General features: G+C 49.9%; 1 protein-coding gene across 2 annotated transcripts in view; it reads right to left on the bottom strand.

The window, feature by feature from the left end:
• Positions 1 to 1,921: 1,921 nt before the first annotated feature.
• The window catches only part of CFAP77 (cilia and flagella associated protein 77), a 159,754-nt gene continuing 145,741 nt past the window's right edge, over positions 1,922 to 15,934 (bottom strand). The window contains exon 6 of one of the 2 annotated variants that reach the window (XM_032257686.1): positions 1,922 to 2,294. In XM_032257686.1, coding sequence (XP_032113577.1) covers positions 2,172 to 2,294 — 123 coding nt within the window. In that variant the 3' untranslated portion in view covers positions 1,922 to 2,171. Of the gene's footprint in view, positions 2,295 to 12,340; positions 12,967 to 15,934 lie in introns of those variants that run through there. The other variant, XM_032257687.1, reaches the window with a different exon arrangement.

Here is a 15,934-nt window from a genome sequence, read left to right as displayed (position 1 = left end):
GGGAGGCCGAGGCAGGAGAATCGCTTGAACCCGGGAGGCGGAGGTTGCAGTGAGACAAGACTGCGCTATTGCACTCCAGCCTGGGCAACAAGAGGGAAACTCCGTCTCAAAAAAAAAAAAAAAAAAAAGACACAGTTCGTGATGTGTGGGGTCCTGTCTCCAAGACAAGGCACAGAGAGGCTAGGACTGGTGCTCAAGATCACATGGAAATTGCTGGGCTGCGCTGGGCTTCACACTCTTCTGTGGCATGGCATGCTACTGCCAGCTCAGGGCCAGCCTCCTGACTTTGCCTTCCTGGGAGACTGGAGAGATGAAGGAAATTGAGTATTGAAGAATTTTGGCTTCAACAGCTAGGTGGATGGTGGTCTCACTTATGAGATGGGAAAGACAGAGGGAGAAGCAAGTTTGGCAGAAAAAAGTTCAAGTGTCTGCCTTGGCTGCGTTAATTAACAGTAAATGCCAGACACTCAAGTGGAGACGCTGAGTGGGCAGTTGGATAAATGAGTCTGGGGTCCGGGTGCGGTGGCTGACACCTGTAATCACAGCATTTTGGGAGGCCGAGGAGGGTGGATCACCTGAGGTCGGGAATTTGAGACTAGCCTGACCAACATGGTGAAACCCTGTCTCTACTAAAAATATAAAAATTAGCTGCACATGGTGGCACCTGCCTGTAATCCCAGCTACTTGTGAGACTGAGGCAGGAGAATCGCTTGAACCTGGGAGGTGGAGGCTGCAGTGAGCTGAGATAGCTCCATTGCACTCCAGCCTGGGCAACAGGAGCGAAAACTATGTCTCAAAAAAAAAAAAAAAAAGAAAAAGAAAGCCTTGTCTGGGTGTGGTGGCTCAGGCCTGTAATCCCAGCACTTTGGCAGACCAAGACGGGCAGATCATGAGGCCAAGCGATCGAGACCATCCTGGTCAACATGGTGAAACCCTATCTCTACTAAAAATACAAAAATTAGCTGGGTGTGGTGGCGCATGCCTGTAGTCCCAGCTACGTGGGAGGCTAAGGCAGGAGAATCACTTGAACCCGGGAGACGGAGGTTGCAGTGAGTTGAGATCAAGCCACTGCACTCCAGCCTGGCGACAGAGTAAGACTCCGTCAAAAGAAAAAAGAAATCCTTAGATTAGAAATGATATTTAAAACTTGAGGATTTGCCTCCCCGAGAAGAGACGTGGCTAGGATGTGTTGGGGGGTAGCCTACCTTGAGAAGCCTGTGTGTGGCAGCACCCTCATCTGGTGGCTTTGAGGCTGGTTTGCTCACTAGTTTTCAAATAAAGACCCAAGAGGAGGATGACAAATAGCATTTTAAATTTAAAATAGATCAGCATATAATTTGCAGAGAGAAACCAAAGAACACACAGAAAGGCCGAGTGAGGAAGTGCCCAGGAGTTTGGCTGAGAAGCTCAGCGGCCTGTGTTCCTGCAGTCTACCCCCTCGACCACCCAGAAGGCTCTCTTTTTCCAGAGGGGGATGACCTTCCAAAGTCAGTCCTGCGGGAGGAGTCCAACTTGGTCTGCCTGATTAAAGGGGCCCGGCACTGAGGAGGCGGGGGCAGGCTGGAGTAATGAACCATTGGCTCTTCCTGCTGTCAGAGGTCCCAGAGAGATAATACTGCTGTGATGAGACATCAGGCATCCCAAAAAGAGCAATTAAAACTCATGTTTGGAATAGAAAATTAGGGCTTTCAAAGCGCGTCACTGTCATGCTTTCTGCAGGAAAAACACAGGCCGGTCTGAACACTTAATGGGCAGAGCCATGGAGTCGACCCTTAGCCTGGAATCTAAAATATTGTCCTGTAATTTGGGTTTGTCTTGACAGGTGAGGGCTTGAGAAGAGGCAGGGTCAGCCTGCCCTGTGAGGAGGAGGAGAAGGAGGAGGAAGAGGAGGAGGAGGAGGAGGAGGAGGAGGGGAGGGGGGAGGAGGAGGAGGAGGAGGAGGAGGAGGCGGCCCCAGATAGAGGGTCACTGACGCAAAGTGGAGACTAATGTTGACTAATGTAAAAGGGGGGACTTTCACCAAAAAACAATTAACCTAAGACTTGAATCTGAGGTCCTCGAAGCAGAACCTGCCTAAAAATGGGGAATGTCAGGGTTGGGACAAGACAGGGAGTCCTTCTAGGAATTTTCCACTATGTCAAGGTGGCTTTTCGTGGCAGGCGAGGGAGGGTCTAGGGGTGGGTGTAGTTGCCCATCCGCAGGGTGCCTTGGCGCACGGCACGCTCTTCCCGGTGGGCTTTCAGTGCTCGCTGTCGATCGGCCTCCGTGGGGAACGTGTCGAGATGGCGACCCACCTGTGAACAGAAGGGACGAGCGGGTGGGCAAGGCGAGTCTTTGGTGCAGCTCACTCCAGTTGCTCCCCTTGCCCACCCCCTACTTCCATCTTAGAGTAATGATGGAAATAGCTGTAAGAGGGAGGAAGTAACAGCAAGGGCTGGGAGCCTCCTGGTGCTGAGTGCAAGGCAGAGAGCAGTGGCTGCCTGGGGGAGGTGTTCCTCTGCTGGGGAACAGCATGCAAAGCAAATGTCACCGGACCATGACCAGACCACCAGGCAGTGGGACCTGGTACCCAGTGTCCTTCACACACTGCTTTTCCATCATCACAAACCCCAAACAGGCTGGATGTGGTGGCTCATGCCTGTAATCCCAGCACTTTGGGAGGCCAAGGTGGGCGGATCCCGAGGTCAGAAGTTCAAGACCAGCCTGACCAACATAGTGAAGTCTCATCTTTACTAAAAATACAAAAATTAACCAGGCATGGTGGCATGCGCCTATAGTCCCAGCTACTCAGGAGGCTGAAGCAGGAGAATCACTTGAGCCTAGAAGTGGAGGTTGCAGTGAGCTAAGATTGTGCCACTGCAATCCAGCCTGGATGACAGAGCGAGACTCTGTCTCAAAAAAAAAAAAAAAATCCTGGTCAACATGGTGAAACCCCGTCTCTACTAAAAATACAAAAAACATTAGCTGGGCATGGTGGCTCGTGCCTGTAATCCCAGCAACTCAGGAGGCTGAGGCAGGAGAATTGCCTGAACCCAGGAGGCGGAGGTTGCGGTGAGCCGAGATTGCGCCATTGCACTCCAGCCTGGGTAACAAGAGCGAAACTCCGTCTCAAAAAAAAAAAAAAAAAAATGCAAACAAGCCACCCTCTCCAAGGGGGACCTCCTGGCCCTGTCTGTACTCCCTTGCTGGGAATTAGGTCACTTCCCTCCTGCCCAGCAGCAGCCACCATACGAGTCAAGAGCTGAACCTCAACAGCACCAGAACCAGAGCTCAAGAACAAATCAGAAAAAAAAAAAATAAAATGCAAGGGAGACAGATCCAAGGAGTGGGAGCCTCTTGAGTTAAGATTTTGTGTAATTGGTATCTCAGTCTGCCCTTTCGTCTCAAGAAACGGTGGTGGGTAAAGACCCCGCCTTGTTTCCTGGTGTCCACTGTGTCTGTTACATCACCTCCAGGTGCCACAAAACCCATCCCATTAACTGAGCACAACATCCTCCTGACTTGGCATTTCTCCTTTGGGATAACCTAAGGGCGGTATAGGGTGGAAAGGGTTTGGGCTCATGTGTTCATTCACCCATCTGGGCTTCTATGCATCCGTTAATTCATGAAATGCATGTTTATTAACACAACTCTGTGTCGGATGCAGGGGATACAGCAGTAAGCCAGAGAGACCTGGCTCTACCCTCACGGAGCTGTTAATCTAGAGGAGAGCAGACGTCCAACAGTAACCACAGGCTATTTCATGACAGTGGACAGAGGGCTGGGGACTGTGCAGTGAGAACAAATTGCGTGGGTCCTGGGGAAGGGATACCTACAGGGGGTCTTGATGGATGAGCTGGGGTTCGAGGGCAAAGCGGGTAGCATGCATGCTGGCCCTGGTTTGTGAGGTCGAGGGTGGGCAGGACAGGTCCATTTTGGATTTGCAGGAGCAGCTGAAGGCTCTGCAGTGGCTTCAGGATAAAGCAGGACCCACGCCTGGGACAGCCACAGGGTTCTTAACAAGAATCCAGGCCAGGGTTGGCCACCCCGGACTGGTTAGCTAAGCCCATGGTGCTGCAGGTTAGGGTGACGAAAGGTGACAGAAAAAGAAAATGGGGAGAGGGTAAAATATGAAAAGGACATAGAGGGAAGCTAAAGAGGGGCTTGTAGGGAAAGTCTCTGTGCTCGGGGCCTGGTGGAATCCCCCTCGGACTGTGCTTACCATTTCACAGACGAGGGAACAGAGGCCCAGAGCAGAATGTGGTTCAGGACTGCCACCACAGGGAATTGGTGACCCCCAACCTGTGGACTGTAAGTGCTGGATTCTTTTTTTGAGATGGAGTCTCGCTCTGTCGCCAGGGCTGGAGTAGAGTGGTGTGATCTCCACTCACTGCAGCCTCCCCCTCCCAGCTTCAAGTGATCCTCCTGCCTCAGCCTCCTGAGTAGCTGGGATTACAGGCACGCACCACCACGCCTGGCTAATTTTTGCCCAGCCCCAGCCTCAGGTTTCAGATTTTTGGGGTTTGTCTCAGAATTGCGTTGGGAATCTTGCAACTGAGGGAGCCGCCTGAGCCCAGCCCAAAAGCTACTGAGCCCCCCAGGTCAGGGCCCGTAGCACAGTCGCCCCGTGCCCACCTGGCCCCAGGGCTGGAGTGTGTGCTGGGCAACTCATGTCCATTAAGCAAACCATGACCGTGCTCTCAGCTCAATCTCAAAGTTTCAGAAAAATGTCCAAGTAGCCTCACAAGACACGTTGAGAAGAGAGAAGGCCCTGCACAGAGAGCAGGAGGAAAATAGTCCGTGGACAAAGGACACCTTTGGGACCCTCCGGAGAGTGGTGGCCTGATTTTTACTCTTTGACATGATCTTCCTGAAGCCCGTGGCTCCTAAAAGGCAGCTAGAGGCTGGGCGCAGTGGCTTACACTTGTAATCCCAGCACTTTGGGAGGCCGAGGTGGGTGGATCACTTGTCAGGAGTTTGAGATCAGCCTCACTAACATGGTGAGACCCCATCTCTACTAGAAATACAAAAAGTAGCCAGGTGTGGTGGTGGGCACCTGTAGTCCCACCCACTCAGAAGGCTAAGGCAGGAGAATCGCTTGAACTCAGGAGGTGGAGGTTGCAGTGAGCCGAGATTGTGCCACTGCGCTCCAGCCTGGGCAACAGAGTGAGACTTGGTCTCAAAAAAGACAGCTAGAGATGCTTAGGAAGACAGGTGCATCAAACCTCGGGGGCTCCAGGCATGCAGCCACCCTGGTGTCCAGCCAGCTCGGACCTCAGGTCTCCATGGCCTTCAGTGACACCCAGATTGGCAATCGTGGTGTCTCTGGTGGCCAGTCACCAGTGGTGCCTCCTTGTTTGTTTTTTAGAACAGGGGCATTTTTTTCACATACATATTTTTCAAATAGTAATAATAACAATTTATATTTGGCTTTGCAAAATGTTTAGCATGTGAAAACAACTATCTATGTTGTTACAATGTCACTGTAATAAGAATTTTTCTTTCTTTTTTTTTTTTTTTCTGAGTCAGGGTCTCCGTCTGTCACCCAGGCTAGAGTGCAGTGGCACAATCACAGCTCACTGCAGCCTTGAACTCCTGGACTCAAGGGATCCTCCTGCCTCCCCTCCAATAGCTAGGACTACAGGTGCAAGCCACCATGCCCGGCTAATTTTTGTATATTTTGTAGAGACAGGGGTCTCAACATGTTGCCCAGAGTGGTGTGGAACTCCTAGCCTCAAATGACCCTCTGCCTTTGGCCTCCCAAAGTTAATTTTACTTTTTTAAAAGATATTTTTAAGAATCTTGAGGGGAGCCGGGCGCGGTGGCTCAAGCCTGTAATCCCAGCACTTTGGGAGGCCGAGGCGGGTGGATCACGAGGTCAAGAGATCGAGACCATCCTGGTCAACATGGTGAAACCCCGTCTCTACTAAAAATACAAAAAAATTAGCTGGGCATGGTGGTGCGTGCCTGTAATCCCAGCTGCTCAGGAGGCTGAGGCAGGAGAATTGCCTGAACCCAGGAGGCGGAGGTTGCGGTGAGCCGAGATCGCACCATTGCACTCCAGCCTGGGTAACAAGAGTGAAACTCCATCTCAAAAAAAAAAAAAAAAAGAATCTTGAGGGGCCGGGCGCGGTGGCTTACGCCTATAATCCCAGCACTTTGGGAGGCTGAGGCGGGTGGATCACGAGGTCAAGAGATCGAGACTATCCTAGTCAACAAGGTGAAACCCCGTCTCTACTAAAAATACAAAAATTAGCTGGGTGTGGTGCTGCGCGCCTGTAGTCCCAGCTACTTGGGAGGCTGAGGCAAGAGAATTGCTTGAACCCAGGAGGAGGAGGTTGCGGTGAGCCGAGATCGTGCCATTGCACTCCAGCCTGGGTAACAAGAGCGAAACTCCGTCTCAAAAAAAAAAAAAAAAAGAAAAAAGAAAGAAAAAGAAAAAAAAGAATCTTGAGGTAAATTGATCTACCTAACCTGCAAAACCTGTATTTTTTTGGTAAAATTTGATGAGTTTGGACGTATGCAGACAGCCTTGTAACCATCACTACAATAAAAAATAATGGCCAGATAAGGTGATTCACACCTGTAATCCCAGCACTTTGGGGGCCAAGGTAGGCAGATTGCTTGTGCCCAAGAATTAGAGACCAGCCCAGGCAACAAATAATACAAAAATCAGCCAGGCTTAGTGGTGCATGCCTGTAGTCCCAGCTACTTGGGAGGCTGAGCTGGGAGGATTGACTGAGCTCAGGAGGTCGAGGCTGCAGTGAGCCATGGTCACGCCACTACACGCCAGCCTAGGAGACAGAGACTCTGTCTCCAAAACAAACAAACAAAAAAGTATCAATTCCAAAGCTTCCTCCTGCTCAGTTGGTTTTCCATTGTTTTGTTTTTTGGAGACTTTTCTTGGTAAGAACCCTTAACATTAGATTTGATCTCTTAGCAGTATGTTCAAGGGCACAGTACGGAATATGCAGTATTGCTAACTCCAGCCTGTACAGGCACAGGCTGTACAATAGGTCTCTAGAGAGTACTCACTTTGCACAAATGAAATACACCCCTTGGATAGCAGCTTCCCATGTCCCTGTCCCCTAAGTCCCTGGCAGCCACCTTTCAGTGGCATGATCTCGGCTCACTGCAACCTCTGCCTCCCAGGTTCAAGCAATTCTCCTGCCTCAGCCTCCCAAGTAGCTGGGATTACAGGTGCCTGCCACCACACCTGGCTAATTTTGTATTTTTAATAGAGATGGGGGCTCTTCATGTTGGTCAGTTTGGTCTTGAACTCCTGACCTCAGGTGATCCACCCGCCTTGGCCTCCCAAGGTTCTGGGATTACAGGCATGAGCCACCGTGCCCAGCCAATTTGTGATAACTTGTTATAGCAGCCTCTAGAAGCTAATACAGTCCTCAAGCCATTCCCTGGGCAAATCAGCAAGCAGAGATGGTGGGCGGGGCTGTGGTGGGCGGGGCTGTGGCTGGCCGGGCTGGTGGCAGGAGGCTCACCAGCACCCACTCATCTCATATACCAAGAAGGCAGCTGGAGGACTAAAGCCCTGAAAAGCTGCTCAGCCTAACCACACAAGGACAAAGGAGAACCCTGATGGGAAATTTTTCTTGGTTTCACAATTTCCCTTTACTTAGGAACTTCACTGAAGCAGAAGCATTCACCCATCCATCCATCTAAAAACTATTTATTAAGCACCTACTGTGTGCCAGCAACTGCTAAGCACACCCCCCCTGCACTTCAGAGTTCCAAGTTCCATCTTCCCCTTGGTTTTCTAAAGGGGTGTTTTGGGCACAAGAGGCTCCCCCCTGCCGCCTCCCCGTGACTGACCACACCCATTTTGGCACCTACTGTGTGCTGACATTGGGAGAGGCAGAACGCATGTCGCCTGTGCCCTCTGATGTGGATGACTTCCCATTCCAACTGGAATCTCACGGAGTTAATTCACCCCAGAGGGGAGCTCAAGGAAGGGTTCAGCCTCTGTGAAGCTGGGTCTGCTCCTGGCCTGTTCCCTGAGGGACCCCCAGTGCCTGACATAGAACCTGGCATCTGAGAAGTGTTTAAACAAGGTTGGGTGGGCGACCAAATGTATGAATGAATGAGTGAAGGAAGTCGAGAGCACCTGCCTGCCCTCTCTGCTGACCAGCCACGCCAGGGGGGACTTGAATGTGCCCTGGAAAAACTGGGATGAGGGAGGTGGGAGGGACCAGAAGGGAAACAGATCTGCAGAGGCCGGAGGGGGCCGTGCCGCCTGGGCCCAGTGAGGCAGAGTCTGGAGGCGAAAACCAAAGGAGATGCTTAGTGCCTGGGCCTGGCGGACTCTAATGAAAGTGAACTCAAGCAGAAGCCTTTACCCCAGGTGGGATGAACCCTTTAGAAAGAGAAGGGAGGTGGGGCCTGTTCTGTATCCACGAAGTCTCCAAATTCCTAACCAAAAAAACAGTGGTCAGTGGAGAGGGGAGTTCCAGTCCTCAAAGGGCCTCGCAGCTGGATGCCTCTCCGCAAAATTTGTCCTGGAGGCCGGCACTGGCACATTCAGCCCCTTGCCAACAGCAAGTCTAGGACAAGAACAGACCTGCTATATGCGGGGTGCTGTGCATGTGTTTCACACAAGCCTCAGAACACCCTGGGGAGGCCTGCACCATTGTTGCCTCCATTTTACAGATGGGAAAGTGGAGGTCCCGGAAGGTAAGTCATATTTGCCCCGTTTCACAGATTGAACCCAGGGCTGTGAGACTCCAGACCCCAAGCCCTGCGTCACGAGCTCCACTGCCTCTTATTAAGTGCTCCCGGAGTCCGTGAAGTCAAAGTGGCTGGCTGCAAGGTCATGGCTCCTGCCCCACGTGCACACTCACCCCTCTCAAAGCGGCTCAGCCACACATGAGGAGCCTGATTACAAGTCAGGCCTCAAGCCCTTGTGTGGTCACGACCCCGCGGACCCCTGGAGTCAAAGAATGAAGAGCTATGGAGCAAGGAATTCCTTCTGAGATGCTTCTAAATTAAGCCATCTGCGGTCTGTCTCTGCCTGGAGCTAAGAAATTGTAACGGCTTTGGCAGGAGACAGCTTTGCTGAATGGAGCTCTGAGTTGCTCTAAGGTCAATGCAGGTAAATAAGAGGCAAGAGCCACAGCTGCCAGCAGCCCTGGGAGCCCGGAGGGCGGGCAGGCGGGCAGCTTTATCCCAGTTGGCGAAGGAGCTGGTCCTGTTTGAATGGGGAGCATTGCACAAATCTAAATAGTATCGCAGAAATAAGGATGGAGCCCTGCCTGCCACGCAGTGCCCTGGAAATACACCGGTGAGGAAGGCAGAGCCCACATGGACCCGGCAAGATGTCTTGGGAGGTCACTAAACACACTATACCTGTGATTGTTTGTGACATTTAGACAAAAGCTATTTTTTTTTTTTTTTAAACAGAGTTTTGCTGTCATTGCCCAGGCTGGAGTGCAGTGGTGCAATCGTGGCTCACTGCAATCTCCGCCTCCTGGGTTCAAGTGATTCTCCTGCTTCAGCCTCCTGAGTAACTGGGGTTACAGGCATCCACCACCATGCCCAGCTAATTTTTTGTCTTTTTAGTAGAGACGGGGTTTCACCATGTTGGCCAGGCTGGTCTTGAACCCCTGACCTCAAGTGATCCACCCTCCTTGGCCTCCCCAAGTGCTGGGATTACAGGCGTGAGCCACAGCGCCCAGCTGACAAGAGCTATTTAATAAGATTGCGGACTGGGGAGATCCAACTCCATCTGGGGCTCAGGAAGGGCTCTCTGGGGAGGATGGAGGAGCAAGCCAGGGGCAAAGGAAGGGGTGAAGGAGGAATGAGGGTGAAATGGAGGAAATGAGAATAAGCCATTGCTGCTGGGAGCAGCAAGATGGGGGAGGGAAGATGAGTAGCTACTGAATCCTAGACGAGACTTCTACTCCATGTGGCTAGGGAATCATAGCTCCCTCCTGGGATAATATCACTTTCCTCTCTGCTACTGCATCAGAATAAAACATTCCCAGAGAGTTAGGTTTGGAAGACACCTTAGGGATATTCAATCTCCAACTCTCCCATACTACAGATGGAAAACCCGAGGTCTGAAGGTGGGAAGTGACCCTCCCAGGTCTCCTGCGAGTCCTGGGCAGAGCTGAGACCAGCTGCCAGACAGCAGGCCCCTTCCTAAGCACCGCAGTCCGCGAACCGAGGTCTCACATTGCCTCTGCATCTAGAGCCCTGGGCCCTATTTCCTAACTCGTGTGAAAGCATCTGTGCTTTTCCAATCCACTTGCAATGAACCAACTTTTCATTTGATTGATATCCTTAATGGTACCTTTGACATTTCACTAACGTTTACTCTGTTGTCCTTTTTCTAGCGTCTAGAGTCGTTGGCTTAGCTAATTACCTTTCATCTTTCTTTTTTCTCCAATATTAGCATTTATATAACACGGCATTAGCAACTGTGTTCCCTCTAAATTCTCTTTTAGCTCATCTCACAAGTTTTGAGTATATTTATTTTTGCTCAGTTCTCTTTTAATCTAATTTCTATCTAATATCTGTTTGGATTTCTCCTTTGATCCCTAAGTTATTTATAAGTGTGATTTTACATTTCCAGGCAATTTTATCAGTTAGGTTTGTTACTGATTTCTAATTCAATTTATTTGGTGCCAAAGTAATCCTCACAAGTCAGACCCTTTGGTATTTATTGAGGTTTTGCTTTGTATTCTTGCTTGAAAAATCTGTCCTACTTTCAATGAAAAATCCCCGTGTGGAATGAACTGGTGGTATCCTAGAGAAGGTGTCCATGGGTCCTGGGTTGGGGCTAAGACGCGACCCTCATCCTTGTATTTCTGTCTTCATGATTGGACTCGATCCAATCCACTGTGTGTCAGAGACGGGTCTAGGCCCTGAGATGCTGTGAGAAACTAGTAATAAAAATAAAATCACACAATGAAATTCTTCAGAGTTGTGTTCAGTATCAAAAGAAGTACCAGGTTCTGTGAGAGTTTATGATAGAGACTCCAACTCTGATTGAGGCCAGAGAAGGCTTCCCTGAGGAAACAGCACACACGCAGATGTGCAAGAGAAAGAGAAGCTGCTGCTGGGGGTTCCACCGCAGCAGAAGGAGGGGCAGAAGAAAGGAACAGGTGGTTCCCAGAGCGGAAATCGGATTGGCCAACCAACAGGACAGTATGCTCAACCCAACCCATCATCAGGGAATAGCACATTAAGCAAGAGAAATAAGCATTTCACACCCATCAGATTGGTAATAATGGCGGGATTATTATAATGGTATTAATAATGGCGGGATTAATAATGGCCCCGCCCAACATGGCAGCCCCAGCCACATGCAGCTATTTCAGTGTCAGCAAACTAAAATTAAAGAAAATCTAAAACTTAGTTGCTCAGTTGCACTAATCCCATACCAAGTGCTCAGTAGGCTGGGTGCAGTGGCTCACACCCGTAATTTCAGCTTTTTGGGAGGCTGAGGTGGGAGGATCACTTGAGCTCAGAAGTTTGAGACCAACCTGGACAACATAGCAAGACCCCCCATCTCTACAAAAAAAAAAAAAAAAGCAGGGCATGGCTGGACCCACCTGTGGTCCCAGCTACTAAGGAGATTGAGGGGAGGATAGCTTCGGCCCAGGAGGTAGAGGCTGCACTGATCTATGATCTTACCTCTGCGCTCCAGTCTGGGTGACAGAGTGAGACACTGTCTCAAAAAAAAAAAAAGCCCCAAACCCCAAGTGCTCAATGGCAGTGCACAGGTGGATGTAGAATTTTTTTTTTTTTTTTTTTTGAGACGAAGTCTCACCCTGTCTCTCAGGTTGGAGTGCAATGGTGTGACCTCAGCTCACTACAGCCTCCGCCTCCCAGGTTCAGGCAATTCTCCTGCCTCAGCCTCCCAAGTAGCTGGGACTACAGGCACGCACCACTATGCCTGGCTAATTCTTTTGTATTTTTAGTTGAGACAGGGTTTCACCATATTGTCCAGGCTAATGTTGAACTCCTGACCTTGTGATCCACCTGCCTCAGCCTCCCAAAGTGTTGGGATTACAGCCATGAGCCACCGTGCCCGGCCGACATAGAACATTTTTATCAGAAAGTTATATTAGACAGTGTTGTTCCAGAGCTGTCAGAACCAATGTGTATAAATCTCAAAAACCTAATGTTGCATGAAAAAAAAAGTTACAGAAAACTTACAGAATGGAGCCTAAGCATGATTTCCTTGATATGAAAAAATTAAAACATATGAAACACCTCCCCATGTTACTCCAGCATATGTGTGAATCTGCTTAGACAGAAAGGTGCGGAAGGAAAAGAATGTTCTCAGAGGTCATGCCAGCCTCTGCCTCTGGGAGGGAGGGGAGTGAGCCCGGGCAGGGAAGCAGAGAGGATTTCGCTTTTATTTCTACAGGACTATTGCCTTTTCCTCTTTTTCATATGAAAACATAAATGAGGGTTCAAACTGCGTTTGTGGGAGGTGACCTGGGGTGAGGGGGGGCCCCCTCATGCCACACACAGTTTAGAAAGAGTAACTCTGTTTTATGAGTTTCACTTATCAGAGATTTGGGTAGGATTCCAAATCTGGATACAAAGCTTTGCCAAAGGAACCTTAGCCGCCAGTGGTTGGTGACATTGGCTGATGGATGTGACTTCCCAATAGCCCTTCCTGTTGGGCACATCCAGCACATCCACCGGGGCTTATATTCTTCTCAATGCCTGAGAAAATATCCTAGATGCCTCACCCTCTATCTGGGGGGAGGCATTGGCCGCTCTCCCTTGTGGGTGGCACCAGCCTTCTGCTGGGTTGAATGGCTTTGGTCTACAAGCTGAAAAGTGGGCTGCCTTTGCCTTCTTCCCCTTCCCTCTTTCCTTGCCTTCTTACCCGATCCACCCGACGCCTCTGCCACAGGTGGGGGGTTCAGGTGGCCACAGCCCTGGGGCTCTTCATGTGGGGAGGGCAGGGGCTGTTCATTTCATCTTGAGCCTCCGGTCCAGTGTCATGCCTTGCTGTTGCTTTCGAAACCATCCCAGAGATACGTGGAGAGAGAGAGAGAGACAGAGAGAGAGAGAGAGAGAGAGAGAGAGATACAGTGTGTGTGTGTGTGTGTGTGTGTGTGTGTGTGTGTGTGTACACACCACAATGGCCAGGAGAAACCAAATCCAGCACCACACAAATTCACAGGTCAATCAGATTTTCCACTGGCTGTGTCGCCAGGCTGGAATGCAGTGGCATGATCTCGGCTCGCTGCAACCTCTGCCTCCCGGGCTCAAGAGATTCTCCTGTTTCACCCTCCTGAGTAGCTGGGACTACAGGTGCACGCCACCATACCCTGATGGTGTGCACCTGTAAAAAATTTTTTTTTTCTATTTTAGTAGAGATGGGTTTCATTGTGTTGCCTAGGCTGGTCTCGAACTCCCTGAGCTCAGGCAATCCGCCCTCCTTGGCCTTCCAAAGTGCTAGGATTATGGGTGTGAACCACTGTACCCGGCCTTCCATGGTACTTTCTGAGTCCAGGTGCCTGATCAGTCCCACTGCCAGGGCAGCTGAGCCAGTGGACAACCCCTCCCATGCACTGGCCACATGGAGGTACCCTAACTGGACACCAGACTTCCAGTGCCAGGTCTGGAGACTGAGAAGGCAAAAGGGAGGATCTGGGGTGGCGGGGGAACAGATTAAGAAAAAGAAAAATCTGCCAAAGAGCTAAAAAAAAAAAAAAAAAAAAAAGGGGCCGGGCGCGGTGGCTCACGCCTGTGATCCCAGCACTGTGGGAGGCCGAGGCGGGTGGATCACGAGGTCAAGAGATCGAGACCATCCTGGTCAACATGGTGAAACCCCGTCTCTACTGAAAATACAAAAATTAGCTGGGCATGGTGGCGCGTGCCTGTAGTCCCAGCTACTCAGGAGGCTGAGGCAGGAGAATTGCCTGAACCCAGGAGGCGGAGGTTGCAGTGAGCCGAGATCACACCATTGCACTCCAGCCTGGGTAACATGAGTGAAACTCCATCTCAAAAAAAAAAAAAAAAAAAAAGAATGACAGCCATAGATATTTTAGTTTAGTTTTTTCTTTTTTTAAGTGACAAGTTCTCAGGTGACTGGGAGAGAGATTTTGCTTTAAAAGATTGAGAGGCTGTCTCCTCTAATGAGAGGCACTTGAAATTATGGATCAGTCCCAGGTCAGTAATTCCTGTCAAGTTCAGGGCAGCTGGAGGTCAGAGGCCCCGGTAGAACACAGATTCATGCAGGACGTGGTTGGAGAGCAGGCTGGGTCCTCAGCTCAGATGTAGCAGGTTGTCGTTTAAGTAATTAACAAGGGTAACAATCTCTCCTGAGACATCTGGTCCCCTAGATTGTTTTTCTGTCACTGGCTCTCATTTCTCTGTGGTCCAAAAATAGATGATCAAGGACACAGGACCCGACCCTCCCTGCTGACACACGCTGCGATTTCAAAGAACAGCCAAGTTCAGCTTGGAAAACAATCTTCCTGCCTTCCTGCAAGGTCTAATGTAGGTTCTCAAATGGTGCCGGCACAACTCTTGAACCGCGCCCAGCCTGGGGAATGGGGAGGAGCAGCGACCTTGAGGGGATGGGGCGGGGGACCGCTCTCATTTGACGGAGGAGGAGACTGAAGCTCGGGAAGGGTAGGACACTGGTCCAAGGACACCCAGCTACTAAGTGGCAGAGCCTGAACAGGAATCCAGAGGTGTGCTCCGTGGACTGACTGCAGGGCTGGCGGGACTTGCTGGAGCAGAAGGAAAGCTAGGCATTCGTGCCTTTGAAAATGACAATCGATTTGCTCCTTCTCGAAGCCAGACCAATGGCTCCAGGTCATTCGCAAGGATTAGCAAAGGCCAGTCAGAAGCAGTTGAAATCAAAATTGAATAATGAAGCTGTTTGCTAGATGCTAGTAGCAAAATAACTGGGTAACACCAGTCCCAAGGTGGGGTGTGCGTGTGAACTTCCCATAAACCTCAGGTCAGCTTCTAAGCTTCTTCGGCCTCCAAGTTCAATACTCTGCAGGTGGATGAGTTACAGTGGAGGACACAGCAGACCCCCCTCCTCTGAGGCCAGAGCTCGGTAGCCAATTATCACCCTGTTCCAGCCCCCAAAGTCAGAATCTAGGTGACGATCACTCATCTGATCCAACTGGGCTATTTTTTTTAAGTTACTCTTTTTAAAAACAGCTTTATTGAGATATAATTCACATACCATAAACTTCACCAATTTTAGCATGTTCTTAGGATTGTACAACCACGTCCACACTCTAAGTATAGAACATTTTCATCACCCCCAGAAGAAACCTCATAGGCATCAGCAGTCACTCCTATTCCTCTCCCCTAGCATCTGGCAACCACTAATCTCCTTTCTGTTGGTGTGGCTTTCCCTACGTTGGACTGTTCATGTAAATGGAATTATACAATGTGCGGTCTTTTGTGACTGGCTGCTTTCACTCACTTAGCACCATGTTTTCAATGTTCATCCACGTTACAGCACGGAGCACCGCTTCATTCCTTTCCAGGGAATAGTATTCCTTTGCATGGATGGACCACATCTTTGTTACTCATTCATTCTTCGATGTTACCCAGGCCCTTGGGTTGTTTCCATTTTTGACTATTATGAGTAATGCTGCTAGAACATTCATGTACAGGTTTTTGTGTGGATGTATGTTTTCATTTCTCTTGGGTGTATACCTAAGAGTAGAATTTCTGGGTGATATGGAAACTCTATGTTTAACCTTTTAGAGAACTGCCAAAGCGTTTCCAAACTGGCTGCACCATTTTTGATTCCCACCAGCACATACGGGTGTTCCAGTTTCTCTCTATCCTTGCCACACTTGTCATTGTCTGTCATTTTTATTCTGGCCATCCTGGTGGGTGTGAAGTCCTATCTCATTGTGATTTTGATTTGTGTTTCCATGATGGCTAACGATGCTGTTGAGCATCTTTTCACGTGTTTATCTCCTTTGGAGAAATGTCT

This window comes from Sapajus apella, unplaced genomic scaffold (assembly GCF_009761245.1).
Source record: "Sapajus apella isolate SASKATOON/1434 unplaced genomic scaffold, GSC_monkey_1.0 scaffold97, whole genome shotgun sequence".
NCBI classification, from domain to species: domain Eukaryota; kingdom Metazoa; phylum Chordata; class Mammalia; order Primates; family Cebidae; genus Sapajus; species Sapajus apella.
Note: the sequence above shows the minus strand (reverse complement) of the source record. Positions and strands in the feature narration are given on the sequence as shown.